General features: G+C 45.5%; 1 protein-coding gene across 1 annotated transcript in view; it reads right to left on the reverse strand.

The window, feature by feature from the left end:
* The window catches only part of LOC123993827 (rho guanine nucleotide exchange factor TIAM1-like), a 108048-nt gene extending 98029 nt beyond the window's left edge, over positions 1 to 10019 (reverse strand). The window contains exons 1-2 of the mRNA XM_046296296.1: positions 10011 to 10019; positions 4045 to 4126 (exon numbers count right to left, since the gene is read on the reverse strand). Coding sequence (XP_046152252.1) covers positions 4045 to 4126; positions 10011 to 10019 — 91 coding nt within the window. The remainder of the gene's footprint in view (positions 1 to 4044; positions 4127 to 10010) is intronic.
* Between the last annotated feature and the right edge of the window lie 9850 nt (positions 10020 to 19869).

The raw sequence follows: 19869 nt of genomic DNA on the forward strand, positions 1-19869 counted from the left end.
AACAGCTTCTATCTCAAGGCCATCAGACTGTTAAATAGCCACCACTAACATTGAGTGGCTGCTGCCAACACACTGTCATTGACACTGACCCAACTCCAGCCATTTAATAATGGGAATTGATGGGAAATGATGTAAATATATCACTAGCCACTTTAAACAATGCTACCTTATATAATGTTACTTACCCTACATTATTCATCTCATATACATATGTATATACTGTACTCTACAACATCGACTGCATCCTTATGTAACACATGTATCACTAGCCACTTTAACTATGCCACTTTTTGTTTACTTTGTCTACATACTCATCTCATATGTATATACTGTACTCCCCTGATACCATCTACTGTATGCTGCTCTGTACCATCACTCATTCATATATCCTTATGTACATGTTCCTTATCCCCTTACACTGTGTATAAGACAGTAGTTTTGGAATTGTTAGTTAGATTACTTGTTGGTTATCACTGCATTGTCGGAACTAGAAGCACAAGCATTTCGCTACACTCGCATTAACATCTGCTAACCATGTGTATGTGACAAATAAAATTTGATTTGATTTGATTTACTGGCAGCTAACAGCAGCATACAGACAGTGAACAGCAGCTAACAGCAGCATACAGCAGCATGAAGCAGCATACAGCAGCATACAGCAGCATACAGACAGCTAACAGCAGCAGCCTACCATGGACAGTATTGGGTGTTCCATTAATCAACCCCTACCATGGACAGTATTGGGTGTTCCATTAATCAACCCCTACCATGGACAGTATTGGGTGTTCCATTAATCAACCCCTACCATGGATAGTATTGGGTGTTCCATTATTCCATCCCTACCATGGACAGTATTGGGTGTTCCATTATTCCATCCCTACCATGGACAGTATGGTAGGGATTGATTGGTTCCCCTGTTTTACTCTCCATGTTGATTGGTTCCCCTGTTTTACTCTCCATGTTGATCGGTTCCCCTGTTTTACTCTCCATATTGATCGGTTCTCCTGTTTTACTCTCCGTGTTGATTGGTTCCCCTGTTTTACTCTCCATGTTGATTGGTTCCCCTGTTTTACTCTCCATGTTGATTGGTTCCCCTGTTTTACTCTCCATATTGATTGGTTCCCGTTTTACTCTCCATATTGATCGGTTCCCCTGTTTTACTCTCCATGTTGATCGGTTCCCCTGTTTTACTCTCCATGTTGATTGGTTCCCCTGTTTTACTCTCCATGTTGATTGGTTCCCCTGTTTTACTCTCCATGTTGATTGGTTCCCTGTTTTACTCCCCTTCCATGTTGATTGGTTCCCCTGTTTTACTCTCCATGTTGATTGGTTCCCCTGTTTTACTCTCCATGTTGATTGGTTCCCCTGTTTTACTTCCATGTTGATTGGTTCCCTGTTTTACTCTCCATATTGATTGGTTCCCGTGTTGATTGGTTCTTTTACTCTCCATATTGATCGGTTCCCCTGTTTTACTCTCCATGTTGATTGGTTCCCCTGTTTTACTCTCCATGTTGGTTGGTTCTCCTGTTTTACTCTCCATGTTGATTGGTTCCCGTTTTACTCTCCATGTTGATCGGTTCCCCTGTTTTACTCTCCATATTGATTGGTTCCCCTGTTTTACTCTCCATATTGATTGGTTCCCCTGTTTTACTCTCCATGTTGATTGGTTCCCCTGTTTTACTTCCATATTGATTGGTTCCCCTGTTTTACTCTCCATATTGATTGGTTCCCCTGTTTTACTCTCCGTGTTGATTGGTTCCCCTGTTTTACTCTCCGTGTTGATTGGTTCCCCTGTTTTACTCTCCATGTTGATTGGTTCCCCTGTTTTACTCTCCGTGTTGATTGGTTCCCCTGTTTTATTCTCCGTGTTGATTGGTTCCCCTGTTTTATTCTCCATGTTGATTGGTTCCCCTGTTTTACTCTCCATGTTGAGATTGGTTCCCCTGTTTTACTCTCCGTGTTGATTGGTTCCCCTGTTTTACTCTCCATGTTGATTGGTTCCCCTGTTTTACTCTCCATGTTGATTGGTTCTCCTGTTTTACTCTCCATGTTGATTGGTTCCCCTGTTTTACTCTCCGTGTTGATTGGTTCCCGTTTTACTCTCCATGTTGATTGGTTCCCCTGTTTTACTCTCCGTCATGTTTGTCTGTTGCTTGTTTTCATATATAGCTGCCAGCATATATATATATATATGCTTGTTTTCATAATATTTGTCGATACATTTCTGTAGTCTTATGATATATTTTGTGTTTCACCAGTTTGTGAAATGCTAATATTTAGTCTGACTTACTGATATTGAATATTACAATTTTATATTGAGGTGATCTACACTGTTGTGTTCAGTCCGCCATCTTGTCCAGCTCCTTCATTTGAATGTTTCTTCAAAAAATAAGTAACCAATCATACAGGACTCATCCTTACCGTAGCCAATCATACAGGACTCATCACTTACCGTAGCCAATCATACAGGACTGATCCTTCAAAAATAAGTAGCCAATCATACAGGACTGATCCTTACCGTAGCCAATCATACAGGACTCATCCTTACCGTAGCCAATCATACAGGACTCATCCTTACCGTAGCCAATCATACAGGACTCATCCTTACCGTAACCAATCATACAGGACTCATCCTTACCGTAACCAATCATACAGGACTCATCCTTACCGTAACCAATCATACGGACTCATCCTTACCGTAGCCAATCATACGGGACTCATCCTTACCGTAGCCAATCATACGGACTCATCCTTACCGTAGCCAATCATACAGGACTCATCCTTACCGTAACCAATCATACAGGACTCATCCTTACCGTAGCCAATCATACAGGACTCATCCTTACCGTAACCAATCATACAGGACTCATCCTTACCGTAGCCAATCATACAGGACTCATCCTTACCGTAACCAATCATACAGGACTCATCCTTACCGTAGCCAATCATACAGGACTCATCCTTACCGTAGCCAATCATACAGGACTCATCCTTACCGTAGCCAATCATACAGGACTCATCCTTACCGTAGCCAATCATACAGGACTCATCCTTACCGTAGCCAATCATACAGGACTCATCCTTACCGTAGCCAATCATACAGGACTCATCCTTACCGTAGCCAATCATACAGGACTCATCCTTACCGTAACCAATCATACAGGACTCATCCTTACCGTAGCCAATCATACAGGACTCATCCTTACCGTAGCCAATCATACAGGACTCATCCTTACCGTAGCCAATCATACAGGACTCATCCTTACCGTAGCCAATCATACAGGACTCATCCTTACCGTAGCCAATCATACAGGGACTCATCCTTACCGTAGCCAATCATACAGGACTCATCCTTACCGTAGCCAATCATACAGGACTCATCCTACCGTAACCAATCATACAGGACTCATCCTTACCGTAACCAATCATACAGGACTCATCCTTACCGTAGCCAATCATACAGGACTCATCCTTACCATAGCCAATCATACAGGACTGATCCTTACCGTAGCCAATCATACAGGACTCATCCTTACAACTAATCATACAGGACTCATCTCACCGTAGCCAATCATACAGGACTCATCCTTACCGTAACCAATCATACAGGACTGATCCTTACCGTAACCAATCATACAGGACTCATCCTTATCAATCATACAGGACTGATCCTTACCGTAACCAATCATACAGGACTCATCCTTACCGTAACCAATCATACAGGACTCATCCTTACCGTAACCAATCATACAGGACTCATCCTTACCAGAACCAATCATACAGGACTGATCCTTACCGTAGCCAATCATACAGGACTCATCCTTACCGTAACCAATCATACAGGACTGATCCTACCGTAAATTAATCATACAGGACTCATCCTTACCGTAACCAATCATACAGGACTGATCTCACCGTAACCAATCATACAGGACTGATCCTTACCGAACCAATCATACAGGACTCATCCTTACCGTAACCAATCATACAGGACTCATCCTTACCGTAACCAATCATACAGGATCATACAGGACTCATCCTTACCGTAGCCAATCATACAGGACTCATCCCTGTCGAACTGGATGACTTTGGTTATTTTGGAGCCCAGCTCTATCTCTTTATAAAGCTGTGGAGAGAAGAAGAGAACGAGAGAGAGAGATGGAGAAGGAGAGAGATGGAGAAGGAGAGAGAAGGCAAGAGATGGAGAAGGAGAGAGAAGGCAAGAGATGGAGAAGGAGAGAGAAGGAGAGAGAAGGAGAAGGAGAGAGAAGGCAAGAGAAGGAGTGAGATGGAGAAGGAGAGAGATGGAGAAGGAGAGAGATGGAGAAGGAGAGAGATGGAGAAGGAGAGAGACGGAGAAGGAGAGAGACGGAGAAGGAGAGAGACGGAGAAGGAGAGAGATGGAGAAGGAGAGAGATGGAGAAGGAGAGAGAAGGAGAGAGAAGGAGAAGGAGAGAGAAGGCAAGAGAAGGAGTGAGATGGAGAAGGAGTGAGATGGAGAAGGAGTGAGATGGAGAAGGAGTGAGATGGAGAAGGAGAGAGATGGAGAAGGAGAGAGATGGAGAAGGAGAGAGATGGAGAAGGAGAGAGAAGGCAAGAGATGGAGAGAGATGGAGAAGGATAGAGAAGGCAAGAGAAGGAGAGAGATGGAGAAGGAGAGAGATGGAGAATGAGAGAGATGGAGAATGAGAGAGAAGGCAAGAGAAGGAGAGAGATGGAGAAGGAGAGAGATGGAGAAGGAGAGAGAAGGAAAGAGAATGAGAGAGAAGGAAAGAGAAGGAAAATGAGAGAGATGGAGAAGGAGAGAGAAGGAGAGAGATGGAAAAGGAGAGAGAAGGAGAGATGGAGAAGGAGAGAGATGGAGAAGGAGAGAGATGGAGAAGGAGAGAGATGGAGAAGGAGAGAGATGGAGAAGGAGAGAGATGGAGAAGGAGAGAGGAGAGAGATGGATAAGGCAAGAGATGGAGACAGAGAGAGATGAAGGAGAGAGATAGAGAAGGAGAGAGAAGGAGAAGGAGAGAGAAGGAGAGAGATGGAGAAGGAGAGAGAAGGAGAGAGATGGAGAAGGAGAGAGAAGGAGAGAGATGGAGAAGGAGAGAGAAGGAGAGAGAAGGAGAGAGATGGAGAAGGAGAGAGAAGGAGAGAGAAGGCAAGAGATGGAGAAGGAGAGAGATGGAGAGAGATGGAGAAGGAGAGAGAAGGCAAGAGAAGGCGTGAGATGGAGAAGGAGAGAGATGGAGAAGGAGAGAGAAGGAGAGAGATGGAGAAGGAGAGAGAAGGAGAGAGATGGAGAAGGAGAGAGAAGGAGAGAGATGGAGAAGGAGAGAGAAGGAGAAGGAGAGAGAAGGCAAGAGAAGGAGTGAGATGGAGAAGGAGAAAGAAGGCAAGAGAAGGAGAGAGATGGAGAAGGAGAGAGAAGGAGAGAGATGGAGAAGGAGAGAGAAGGCAAGAGAAGGAGAGAGATGGAGAAGGAGAGAGAAGGAGAGAGATGGAGAAGGAGAGAGAAGGCAAGAGAAGGAGAGAGATGGAGAAGGAGAGAGATGGAGAAACATTAATGTTTTGTTACACATAGAAAGAAGCAGGAGGGAGTCTAATTTATGCATATGTAAATGAGTGTGTCCATAGCTCCCATACTGCCAGAGACAGAACAGAATTATTTTGTGTATCTCAATCATTTGCATACACTTAATAAGGACGAATGCTATGTCTTTATTAAGGGTATGGAGAGATACTGAGTCTGTGGGGGCGTCCGGAGAGTTACCCCCCTCTCTCTCTCTATCACTGGGGAGTTACCCCTCTCTCTATCACTGGGGAGTTACCCCTCTCTCTCTCTCTATCACTGGGGAGTTACCCCTCTCTCTATCACTGGGGAGTTACCCCTCTCTCTCTCTATCACTGGGGAGTTACCCCTCTCTCTCTATCACTGGGGAGTTACCCCTCTCTCTCTATCACTGGGGAGTTACCCCTCTCTCTCTATCACTGGGGAGTTACCCCTCTCTCTCTATCACTGGGGAGTTACCCCTCTCTCTCTATCACTGGGGAGTTACCCCTCTCTCTCTCTATCACTGGGGAGTTACCCCCCTCTCTCTCTCTATCACTGGGGAGTTACCCCCCTCTCTATCACTGGGGAGTTACCCCTCTCTCTATCACTGGGGAGTTACCCCTCTCTCTATCACTGGGGAGTTACCCCTCTCTCTATCACTGGGGAGTTACCCCTCTCTCTCTCTATCACTGGGGAGTTACCCCTCTCTCTCTCTATCACTGGGGAGTTACCCCTCTCTCTCTCTATCACTGGGGAGTTACCTCTCTCTCTCTATCACTGGGGAGTTACCCCTCTCTCTCTATCACTGGGGAGTTACCCCCTCTCTCTCTATCACTGGGGAGTTACCCCTCTCTCTCTATCACTGGGGAGTTACCCCTCTCTCTCTCTATCACTGGGGAGTTACCCCTCTCTCTCTCTATCACTGGGGAGTTACCCCTCTCTCTCTCTATCACTGGGGAGTTACCCCTCTCTCTCTCTATCACTGGGGAGTTACCCCTCTCTCTCTATCACTGGGGAGTTACCCTCTCTCTCTCTATCACTGGGGAGTTACCCCTCTCTCTCTCTATCACTGGGGAGTTACCCTCTCTCTCTATCACTGGGGAGTTACCCCTCTCTCTATCACTGGGGAGTTACCCCTCTCTCTCTCTCTATCACTGGGGAGTTACCCCTCTCTCTCTATCACTGGGGAGTTACCCTCTCTCTCTATCACTGGGGAGTTACCCTCTCTCTCTATCACTGGGGAGTTACCCCCCTCTCTCTCTCTATCACTGGGGAGTTACCCCTCTCTCTATCACTGGGGAGTTACCCCTCTCTCTCTCTATCACTGGAGAGTTACCCCTCTCTCTCTATCACTGGGGAGTTACCCCCCTCTCTCTCTCTATCACTGGGGAGTTACCCTCTCTCTCTCTATCACTGGGGAGTTACCCTCTCTCTCTATCACTGGGGAGTTACCTCTCTCTCTATCACTGGGGAGTTACCCCTCTCTATCACTGGGGAGTTACCCCTCTCTCTATCACTGGGGAGTTACCCCTCTCTCTCTATCACTGGGGAGTTACCCCTCTCTCTATCACTGGGGAGTTACCCCTCTCTCTATCACTGGGGAGTTACCCCTCTCTCTCTATCACTGGGGAGTTACCCTCTCTATCACTGGGGAGTTACCCCTCTCTCTCTATCACTGGGGAGTTACCCTCTCTCTCTATCACTGGGGAGTTACCCTCTCTCTCTATCACTGGGGAGTTACCCCTCTCTCTATCACTGGGGAGTTACCCCTCTCTCTATCACTGGGGAGTTACCCCTCTCTCTATCACTGGGGAGTTACCCCTCTCTCTCTCTCTCTCTCTATCACTGGGGAGTTACCCCTCTCTCTCTCTATCACTGGGGAGTTACCCCTCTCTCTCTCTCTCTCTCTCTCTATCACTGGGGAGTTACCCCTCTCTCTCTCTCTCTATCACTGGGGAGTTACCCCTCTCTCTCTCTCTCTATCACTGGGGAGTTACCCCTCTCTGTCTATCACTGGGGAGTTACCCCTCTCTCTCTCTATCACTGGGGAGTTACCCCTCTCTCTCTCTCTCTCTCTCTATCACTGGGGAGTTACCCCTCTCTCTCTATCACTGGGGAGATACCCCTCTCTCTCTCTATCACTGGGGAGTTACCCCTCTCTCTCTCTATCACTGGAGAGTTACCCTCTCTCTCTCTATCACTGGGGAGTTACCCCCTCTCTCTCTATCACTGGGGAGTTACCCCTCTCTATCACTGGGGAGTTACCCTCTCTCTCTCACTGGGGAGTTACCCCTCTCTCTATCACTGGGGAGTTACCCCTCTCTCTCTCTATCACTGGGGAGTTACCCCTCTCTCTCTATCACTGGGGAGTTACCCCTCTCTCTCTCTCTCTATCACTGGGGAGTTACCCTCTCTCTCTCTCTCTATCACTGGGGAGTTACCCCTCTCTCTCTCTCTCTCTCTCTCTATCACTGGGGAGTTACCCCTCTCTCTCTCTCTCTCTCTCTATCACTGGGGAGTTACCCTCTCTCTCTATCACTGGGGAGTTACCCTCTCTCTCTCTATCACTGGGGAGTTACCCTCTCTCTCTCTCTATCACTGGGGAGTTACCCCTCTCTCTCTCTCTATCACTGGGGAGTTACCCCTCTCTATCACTGGGGAGTTACCCCTCTCTCTCTCTATCACTGGGGAGTTACCCCTCTCTCTCTCTCTCTCTCTCTCTCTATCACTGGGGAGTTACCCCTCTCTCTCTCTCTCTCTCTATCACTGGGGAGTTACCCTCTCTCTCTCTATCACTGGGGAGTTACCCCTCTCTCTCTATCACTGGGGAGTTACCCCTCTCTCTCTCTATCACTGGGGAGTTACCCCTCTCTCTCTCTCTCTATCACTGGGGAGTTACCCTCTCTCTCTATCACTGGGGAGTTACCCCTCTCTCTCTCTATCACTGGGGAGTTACCCTCTCTCTCTCTATCACTGGGGAGTTACCCCTCTCTCTCTCTCTCTCTATCACTGGGGAGTTACCCCTCTCTCTCTCTATCACTGGGGAGTTACCCCTCTCTCTATCACTGGGGAGTTACCCCTCTCTCTATCACTGGGGAGTTACCCCTCTCTCTCTCTCTCTCTCTATCACTGGGGAGTTACCCCTCTCTCTCTCTATCACTGGGGAGTTACCCCTCTCTCTCTCTCTCTCTCTCTCTCTCTCTCTCTCTATCACTGGGGAGTTACCCCTCTCTCTCTCTCTCTCTCTATCACTGGGGAGTTACCCCTCTCTCTCTCTCTCTATCACTGGGGAGTTACCCCTCTCTGTCTATCACTGGGGAGTTACCCTCTCTCTCTCTATCACTGGGGAGTTACCCCTCTCTCTCTCTATCACTGGGGAGTTACCCCTCTCTCTCTCTCTCTCTATCACTGGGGAGTTACCCCTCTCTCTCTCTCTCTCTATCACTGGGGAGTTACCCTCTCTCTCTATCACTGGGGAGTTACCCTCTCTCTCTCTATCACTGGGGAGTTACCCCTCTCTCTCTATCACTGGGGAGTTACCCCTCTCTCTATCACTGGGGAGTTACCCTCTCTATCACTGGGGAGTTACCCCTCTCTCTCTCTATCACTGGGGAGTTACCCCTCTCTCTCTCTATCACTGGGGAGTTACCCCTCTCTCTCTCTATCACTGGGGAGTTACCCCTCTCTCTCTCTATCACTGGAGAGTTACCCCTCTCTCTCTCTCTATCACTGGGGAGTTACCCCTCTCTCTCTCTATCACTGGGGAGTTACCCCTCTCTCTCTATCACTGGGGAGTTACCCCTCTCTCTATCACTGGGGAGTTACCCCTCTCTCTCTATCACTGGGGAGTTACCCCTCTCTCTCTATCACTGGGGAGTTACCCCTCTCTCTCTATCACTGGGGAGTTACCCCTCTCTCTCTCTATCACTGGGGAGTTACCCCTCTCTCTCTCTATCACTGGGGAGTTACCCTCTCTCTCTCTCTCTATCACTGGGGAGTTACCCTCTCTCTATCACTGGGGAGTTACCCCTCTCTCTCTCTATCACTGGGGAGTTACCCCTCTCTCTCTCTATCACTGGGGAGTTACCCCTCTCTCTCTCTCTCTCTCTCTATCACTGGGGAGTTACCCCTCTCTCTCTCTCTCTCTATCACTGGGGAGTTACCCCTCTCTCTCTCTCTATAATATAATAATAATAATAATAATAATAAAATAATAATAATAATATAATAATAATATAATAATAATATAATAATAATATAATAATAATAATATAATAATAATATAATAATAATATAATAATAATATAATAATAATATAATAATAATATAATAATATAATATATAATAATAATAATAATAATAATATGCCATTTAGCAGACGCTTTTATCCAAAGCGACTTACAGTCATGTGTGCATACATTCTACGTATGGGTGGTCCCGGGGATCGAACCCTCTACCCTGGAGTTACAAGCGCCATGCTCTACCAACTGAGCTACACAGGACCACACTGGGGAGTTACCCCTCTCTCTCTATCACTGGGGAGTTACCCCTCTCTCTCTCTATCACTGGGGAGTTACCCCTCTCTCTCTCTCTCTATCACTGGGGAGTTACCCCTCTCTCTCTATCACTGGGGAGTTACCCCTCTCTCTCTCTATCACTGGGGAGTTACCCCTCTCTCTCTCTATCACTGGGGAGTTACCCCTCTCTCTCTCTATCACTGGGGAGCTACCCCTCTCTCTCTCTATCACTGGGGAGTTACCCCTCTCTCTCTCTCTCTATCACTGGGGAGTTACCCCTCTCTCTCTATCACTGGGGAGTTACCCCTCTCTCTCTCTATCACTGGGGAGTTACCCCTCTCTCTCTCTATCACTGGGGAGTTACCCCTCTCTCTCTCTCTCTCTTATCCAAAGCGACTTACAGTCATGTGTGCATACATTCTACGTATGGGTGGTCCCAGGGATCGAACCCTCTACCCTGGCGTTACAAGCGCCATGCTCTACCAACTGAGCTACACAGGACCACACTGGGGAGTTACCCCTCTCTCTCTATCACTGGGGAGTTACCCCTCTCTCTCTCTATCACTGGGGAGTTACCCCTCTCTCTCTCTCTCTATCACTGGGGAGTTACCCCTCTCTCTCTATCACTGGGGAGTTACCCCTCTCTCTCTATCACTGGGGAGTTACCCCTCTCTCTATCACTGGGGAGTTACCCCTCTCTCTCTCTATCACTGGGGAGTTACCCCTCTCTCTCTCTATCACTGGGGAGTTACCCCTCTCTCTCTCTCTCTATCACTGGGGAGTTACCCCTCTCTCTCTCTGCACGCTATCTTACATCTACATACATCTACATACACCATACAAATGCAACAACAAGTAGGGCGAATATATATATAAACCGAGAAGTTTGGAGAGGTGTGTGGGTGTGTATATATGTGTGTGTGTGTAATAATATATAATAATAATATATATGCCATTTAGCAGACGCTTTTATCCAAAGCGACTTACAGTCATGTGTGCATACATTCTACGTATGGGTGGTCCCGGGGATCGAACCCACTACCCTGGCGTTACAAGCGCCATGCTCTACCAACTGTGTGTGTGTGTGTGTGTGTGTGTGTGTGTGTGTGTGTGTGTGTGTGTGTGTGTGTGTGTGTGTGTGTGTGTGTCAGGGTATCCGTGTGTGTGTGTGTGTGTGTGTGTGTGTGTGTGTGTGTGTGTGTGTGTGTGTGTGTGTGTCAGGGTATCCGTGTGTGTGTGTGTGTGTGTGTGTGTGTGTGTGTGTGTGTGTGTGTGTGTGTGTGTGTGTGTGTGTCAGGGTATCCGTGTGTGTGTGTGTGTGTGTGTGTGTGTGTGTGTGTGTGTGTGTGTGTGTGTGTGTGTGTGTGTGTGTGTGTGTGTGTGTGTGTGTGTGTGTGTGTGTCAGGGTACCCGTGTGTGTGTGTGTGTGTGTGTGTGTGTGTGTGTGTGTGTGTGTGTGTGTGTGTGTGTGTGTGTGTGTGTGTGTGTGTGTGTGTGTGTGTGTGTGTGTGTGTGTGTGTGTGTGTGTGTGTGTGTGTCCGTTAACCAGTATGTTTTTAAATGTGGCCAAATGTCCGTGATAATTGATTTGATTTGATTGATTTGATTTGATTCATTGATGGAAATACATTTGACCAGGTATGTTTATTATGTTCATTTCCATAATTAAGTTTTGCAACAATTTCTAAATTCAATCGCGTGTTATAAACGTTTTGATTAAAACAGATTTTTATTTATTTACTATTTGTATTTATCAACTGGTAACGGAAGCGCGCCTTCAATTAAAATGGAGGATTTAGGATTTAAACTTCTGACCCACTGGGAATGTAATGAAAGAGTAGCTGAACTAAATCTTTCTCTCTACTTTTATTCTGCAATTTCACATTCTTAAAATAAAGTGGTGATCCTAACTGACCTAAGACAGGACATTAAATGTCAGGAATTGTGAAAAACTGAATTTAAATGTACTTGGCAAAGGTGTATGTAAACTTCCGACTTCAACTGTGTTTGTGTATATATATATATACACAGCTCAAAAAAATAAAGGGAACACTAAAATAACACATCCTAGACCTGAATGAATGAAATATTCTTATTAAATACTTTTTTCTTTACATAGTTGAATGTGCTGACAACAAAATCACACAAAAATTATCAATGGAAATCAAATTTATCAACCCATGGAGGTCTGGATTTGGAGTCGCACTCAAATTTAAAGTGGAAAAACACACTACAAGGCTGATCCAACTTTGATGTAATGTCCTTAAAACAAGTCAAAATGAGGCTCAGTAGTGTGTGGCCTCCACGTGCCTGTATGACCTCCCTACAACGCCTGGGCATGCTGAGGTGGCGGATGGTCTCCTGAGGGATCTCCTCCCAGACCTGGACTAAAGCTTCCGCCAACTCCTGGACAGTCTGTGGTGCAACATGGCGTTGGTGGATGGAGCGAGACATGATGTCCCAGATGTGCTCAATTGGAGTCATGTCTGGGGAACGGACTGGCCAGTCCATAGCATCAATGCCTTCCTCTTGCAGGAACTGCTGACACACTCCAGCCACATGAGGTCCAGCATCGTCTTGCATTAGGAGGAACCCAGGGCCAACCGCACCAGCATATGGTCTCACAAGGGGTCTGAGGATCTCATCTCGGTACATAATGGCAGTCAGGCTACCTCTGGTGAGCACGTGGAGGGCTGTGCGGCCCCCCAAAGAAATGCCACCCCACACCATGACTGACCCACCGCCAAACCGGTAATGCTGGAGGATGTTGCAGGCAGCAGAATGTTCTCCACGGCGTCTCCAGACTCTGTCACATGTGCTCAGTGTGAACCTGCTTTCATCTGTGAAGAGCACAGGGCGCCAGTGGCGAATTTGCCAAACTTGGTGTTCTCTGGCAAATGAAAAACGTCCTGCACGGTGTTGGGCTGTAAGCACAACCCCCACCTGTGGACGTCGGGCCCTCATACCACCCTCACGGAGTCTGTTTCTGACCGTTTGAGCAGACACATGCACATTTGTGGCCTGCTGGAGGTCATTTTGCAGGGCTCTGGCAGTGCTCCTCCTGCTCCTCCTTGCACAAAGGCGGAGGTAGCGGTCCTGCTGCTGGGTTGTTGCCCTCCTACGGCATCCTCCACATCTCCTGATGTACTGGCCTGTCTCCTGGTAGCGCCTCCATGCTCTGGACACTACGCTGACAGACACAGCAAACCTTCTTGCCACAGCTCGCATTGATGTGCCATCCTGGATGAGCTGCACTACCTGAGCCACTTGTGTGGGTTGTAGACTCCGTCTCATGCTACCACTAGAGTGAAAGCACCGCCAGCATTCAAAAGTGACCAAAACATCAGCCAGGAAGCATAGGAACTGAGAAGTGGTCTGTGGTCCCCACCTGCAGAACCACTCCTTTATTGCTAATTGCCTATAATTTCCACCTGTTGTCTATTCCATTTGCACTACAACACTTGTCAATCAGTGTTGCTTCTTAAGTGGACAGGTTGATTTCACAGAAGTGTGATTGACTTGGAGTTACATTGTGTTGTTTAAGTGTTCCCTTTATTTTTTTGAGCAGTGTATAAACTGAAATGTTTGAAACCTTAACATTTACTTCATATCACTTTGCTTCAGAGGAGCCTAGGAAAAATCCCACCATAAAAAAACGTGGAAGCAATTATTTTTATAAAGTCTTCCTCGCCTGTTCTATTGGTTTTCATATCAACTTTCTTCATTTGTCCAGAAGCCAAAGGCACATCCTGGTCGTGTTATCAACCCATCCTGGTTATATTATCAACCCATCCTGGTCGTGTTATCAACCCATCCTGGTCGTGTTATCAACCCATCCTGGTCGTGTTATCAACCCATCCTGGTCGTGTTATCAACCCATCCTGGTCATATTATCAACCCATCCTGGTCGTGTTATCAACCCATCCTGGTCGTGTTATCAACCCATCCTGGTCATGTTATCAACCCATCCTGGTTATATTATCAAACCATCCTGGTCATATTATCAACCCATCCTGGTCATATTATCAACCCATCCTGGTCATATTATCAACCCATCCTGGTCATATTATCAACCCATCCTGGTCATGTTATCAACCCATCCTGGTCATATTATCAACCCATCCTGGTCATGTTATCAACCCATCCTGGTCATATTATCAACCCATCCTGGTCATATTACCAACCCAACCTGGTCCTATTATCAACCCATCCTGGTCATATTAACAACCCATATTATCAACCCATCCTGGTTGTGTTATCAACCCATCCTGGTCATATTATCAACCCATCCTGGTCATGTTATCAACCCATCCTGGTCATGTTATCAACCCATCATGGTCATGTTATCAACCCATCCTGGTCATGTTATCAACCCATCCTGGTCATGTTATCAACCCATCCTGGTCATGTTATCAACCCATCCTGGTCATATTATCAACCCATCCTGGTCATATTAACAACCCATATTATCAACCCATCCTGGTCGTGTTATCAACCCATCCTGGTCATATTATCAACCCATCCTGGTCATATTAACAACCCATATTATCAACCCATCCTGGTCATATTATCAACCCATCCTGGTCATATTATCAACCCATCCTGGTCATATTATCAACCCATATTATCAACCCATCCTGGTCATATTATCAACCCATCCTGGTCATATCATCAACCCATCCTGGTCATATCATCAACCCATCCTGGTCGTGTTATCAACCCATCCTGGTCATATTATCAACCCATCCTGGTCATATTAACAACCCATCCTGGTCATATTATCAAACAATCGTGGTCATATTATCAACCCATCCTGGTCATGTTATCAACCCATCCTGGTCATGTTATCAACCCATCCTGGTCATATTATCAATCCATCCTGGTCATGTTATCAACCCATTCTGGTCATGTTATCAACCCATATTATCAACCCATCCTGGTCATATTATCAACCCATCCTGGTCATGTTATCAACCCATCCTGGTCATATTATCAACCCATCCTGGTCATTTTAACAACCCATATTATCAACCCATCCTGGTCGTGTTATCAACCCATCCTGGTCATATTATCAACCCATCCTGGTCATGTTATCAACCCATCCTGGTCATGTTATCAACCCATCCTGGTCATGTTATCAACCCATCCTGGTCATGTTATCAACCCATCCTGGTCATGTTATCAACCCATCCTGGTCATGTTATCAACCCATATTATCAACCCATCCTGGTCATGTTATCAACCCATCCTGGTCATATTAACAACCCATCCTGGTCATATTATCAACCCATCCTGGTCGTATTATCAACCCATCCTGGTCATGTTATCAACCCATCCTGGTCATATTATCAACCCATCCTGGTCATGTTATCAACCCATCCTGGTCATATTATCAACCCATCCTGGTCATATTATCAACCCATCCTGGTCATGTTATCAACCCATCCTGGTCATATTATCAACCCATCCTGGTCATATTAAAAACCCATATTATCAACCCATCCTGGTTGTGTTATCAACCCATCCTGGTCATATTATCAACCCATCCTGGTCATATTATCAACCCATCCTGGTCATATTATCAACCCATCCTGGTCATGTTATCAACCCATCCTGGTCATATTATCAACCCATCCTGGTCATATTATCAACCCATCCTGGTCATGTTATCAACCCATCCTGGTCATATTATCAACCCATCCTGGTCATATTAACAACCCATATTATCAACCCATCCTGGTCGTGTTATCAACCCATCCTGGTCATATTATCAACCCATCCTGGTCATGTTATCAACCCATCCTGGTCATGTTATCAACCCATCCTGGTCATGTTATCAACCCATCCTGGTCATGTTATCAACCCATCCTGGTCATGTTATCAACCCATCCTGGTCATGTTATCAACCCATCCTGGTCATATTATCAACCCATCCTGGTCATATTAACAACCCATATTATCAACCCATCCTGGTCGTGTTATCAACCCATCCTGGTCATATTATCAACCCATCCTGGTCATATTAACAACCCATATTATCAACCCATCCTGGTCATATTATCAACCCATCCTGGTCATATTATCAACCCATCCTGGTCATATTATCAACCCATATTATCAACCCATCCTGGTCATATTATCAACCCATCCTGGTCATATCATCAACCCATCCTGGTCATATCATCAACCCATCCTGGTCGTGTTATCAACCCATCCTGGTCATATTATTAACCCATCCTGGTCAGATTAACAACCCATCCTGGTCATGTTATCAACCCATCCTGGTCAGATTAACAACCCATCCTGGTCATGTTATCAACCCATCCTGGTCATGTTATCAACCCATATTATCAACCCATCCTGGTCATATTAACAACCCATCCTGGTCATATTATCAAACAATCCTGGTCATATTATCAACCCATCCTGGTCATGTTATCAACCCATCCTGGTCATATTATCAATCCATCCTGGTCATGTTATCAACCCATCCTGGTCATGTTATCAACCCATATTATCAACCCATCCTGGTCATATTAACAACCCATCCTGGTCATATTATCAACCCATCCTGGTCATATTATCAACACATTGATAATATGACCAGGATGGGTTGTCGTGTTATCAACCCATCCTGGTCGTGTTATCAACCCATCCTGGTCGTGTTATCAACCCATCCTGGTCATATTATCAACCCAGCCTGGTCGTGTTATCAACCCATCCTGGTCATATCAACAACCCATCCTGGTCATATTATCAACCCATCCTGGTCATATTATCAACCCATCCTAGTCATATTATCAACCCATCCTGGTCATGTTATCAACCCATCCTGGTCATATTATCAACCCATCCTGGTCATATTATCAACCCATCCTGGTCATGTTATCAACCCATCCTGGTCATATTATCAACCCATCCTGGTCATATTAACAACCCATATTATCAACCCATCCTGGTCGTGTTATCAACCCATCCTGGTCATATTATCAACCCATCCTGGTCATGTTATCAACCCATCCTGGTCATGTTATCAACCCATCCTGGTCATGTTATCAACCCATCCTGGTCATGTTATCAACCCATCCTGGTCATGTTATCAACCCATCCTGGTCATATTATCAACCCATCCTGGTCATATTAACAACCCATATTATCAACCCATCCTGGTCGTTATCAACCCATCCTGGTCATATTATCAACCCATCCTGGTCATATTAACAACCCATATTATCAACCCATTCTGGTCATATTATCAACCCATCCTGGTCATATTATCAACCCATATTATCAACCCATCCTGGTCATATTATCAACCCATCCTGGTCATATCATCAACCCATCCTGGTCATATCATCAACCCATCCTGGTCGTGTTATCAACCCATCCTGGTCATATTATCAACCCATCCTGGTCAGATTAACAACCCATCCTGGTCATGTTATCAACCCATCCTGGTCATGTTATCAACCCATATTATCAACCCATCCTGGTCATATTAACAACCCATCCTGGTCATATTATCAACCATCCTGGTCATATTATCAACACATCCTGGTCGTATTATCAACCCATCCTGGTCATATTAACAACCCATATTATCAACCCATCCTGGTCATATTATCAAACAATCCTGGTCATATTATCAACCCATCCTGGTCATGTATCAACCCATCCTGGTCATGTTATCAACCCATCCTGGTCATATTATCAATCCATCCTGGTCATGTTATCAACCCATCCTGGTCATGTTATCAACCCATATTATCAACCCATCCTGGTCATATTATCAACCCATCCTGGTCATGTTATCAACCCATTCCAGTCATAAACCCATCCTGGTCATATTATCAACCCATCCTGGTCAGATTAACAACCCATCCTGGTCATGTTATCAACCCATCCTGGTCATGTTATCAACCCATATTATCAACCCATCCTGGTCATATTAACAACCCATCCTGGTCATATTATCAACCCATCCTGGTCATATTATCAACACATCCTGGTCGTATTATCAACCCATCCTGGTCATATTAACCCATATTATCAACCCATCCTGGTCATATTAACAACCCATCCTGGTCATATTATCAAACAATCCTGGTCATATTATCAACCCATCCTGGTCATGTTATCAACCCATCCTGGTCATGTTATCAACCCATCCTGGTCATATTATCAATCCATCCTGGTCATATTATCAACCCATCCTGGTCATATTAACAACCCATATTATCAACCCATCCTGGTTGTGTTATCAACCCATCCTGGTCGTGTTATCAACCCATATTATCAACCCAGCCTGGTCGAATCATCAACACAACCTGGTCATGTTATCAACCCATATTATCAACCCATCCTGGTCGTGTTATCAACCCATCCTGGTCATATTATCAACCCATCCTGGTCATATTATCAACCCATCCTGGTCGTGTTATCAACCCATCCTGGTCATGTTATCAACCCATCCTGGTCATGTTATCAACCCATCCTGGTCATGTTATCAACCCATCCTGGTCATGTTATCAACCCATATTATCAACCCATCCTGGTCATGTTATCAACCCATCCTGGTCATATTAACAACCCATCCTGGTCATATTATCAACCCATCCTGGTCGTATTATCAACCCATCCTGGTCATGTTATCAACCCATCCTGGTCATATTATCAACCCATCCTGGTCATGTTATCAACCCATCCTGGTCATGTTATCAACCCATCCTGGTCATGTTATCAACCCATCCTGGTCATGTTATCAACCCATCCTGGTCATATTATCAACCCATCCTGGTCATATTAACAACCCATATTATCAACCCATCCTGGTCGTGTTATCAACCCATCCTGGTCATATTATCAACCCATCCTGGTCATATTATCAACCCATCCTGGTCATATTATCAACCCATCCTGGTCATATTATCAACCCTGTATCAACCCATCCTGGTCATATTATCAACCCATCCTGGTCATATCATCAACCCATCCTGGTCATATCATCAACCCATCCTGGTCGTGTTATCAACCCATCCTGGTCATATTATCAACCCATCCTGGTCATATTATCAACCCATCCTGGTCATATTAACAACCCATCCTGGTCATATTATCAACCCATATTATCAACCCATCCTGGTCATGTTCTCAACCCATCCTGGTCATGTTATCAACCCATCCTGGTCATATTATCAACCCATCCTGGTCATGTTATCAACCCATCCTGGTCATATTATCAACCCATCCTGGTCATATTATCAACCCATCCTGGTCATGTTATCAGCCCATCCTGGTCATATTATCAACCCATCCTGGTCATATTAAAAACCCCATATTATCAACCCATCCTGGTTGTGTTATCAACCCATCCTGGTCATATTATCAACCCATCCTGGTCATATTATCAACCCATCCTGGTCATATTATCAACCCATCCTGGTCATGTTATCAACCCATCCTGGTCATATTATCAACCCATCCTGGTCATATTATCAACCCATCCTGGTCATGTTATCAACCCATCCTGGTCATATTATCAACCCATCCTGGTCATATTAACAACCCATATTATCAACCCATCCTGGTCGTTTATCAACCCATCCTGGTCATATTATCAACCCATCCTGGTCATGTTATCAACCCATCCTGGTCATGTTATCAACCCATCCTGGTCATGTTATCGAACCCTATCCTGGTCATGTTATCAACCAACTGTCATGTTATCAACCCATCCTGGTCATGTTATCAACCCATCCTGGTCATACACTAACCCATCCGGTCATATTAACAACCCATATTATCAACCCA

The sequence above is a fragment of the Oncorhynchus gorbuscha genome, linkage group LG13 (genome assembly GCF_021184085.1).
Source record: "Oncorhynchus gorbuscha isolate QuinsamMale2020 ecotype Even-year linkage group LG13, OgorEven_v1.0, whole genome shotgun sequence".
NCBI lineage: Eukaryota > Metazoa > Chordata > Actinopteri > Salmoniformes > Salmonidae > Oncorhynchus > Oncorhynchus gorbuscha.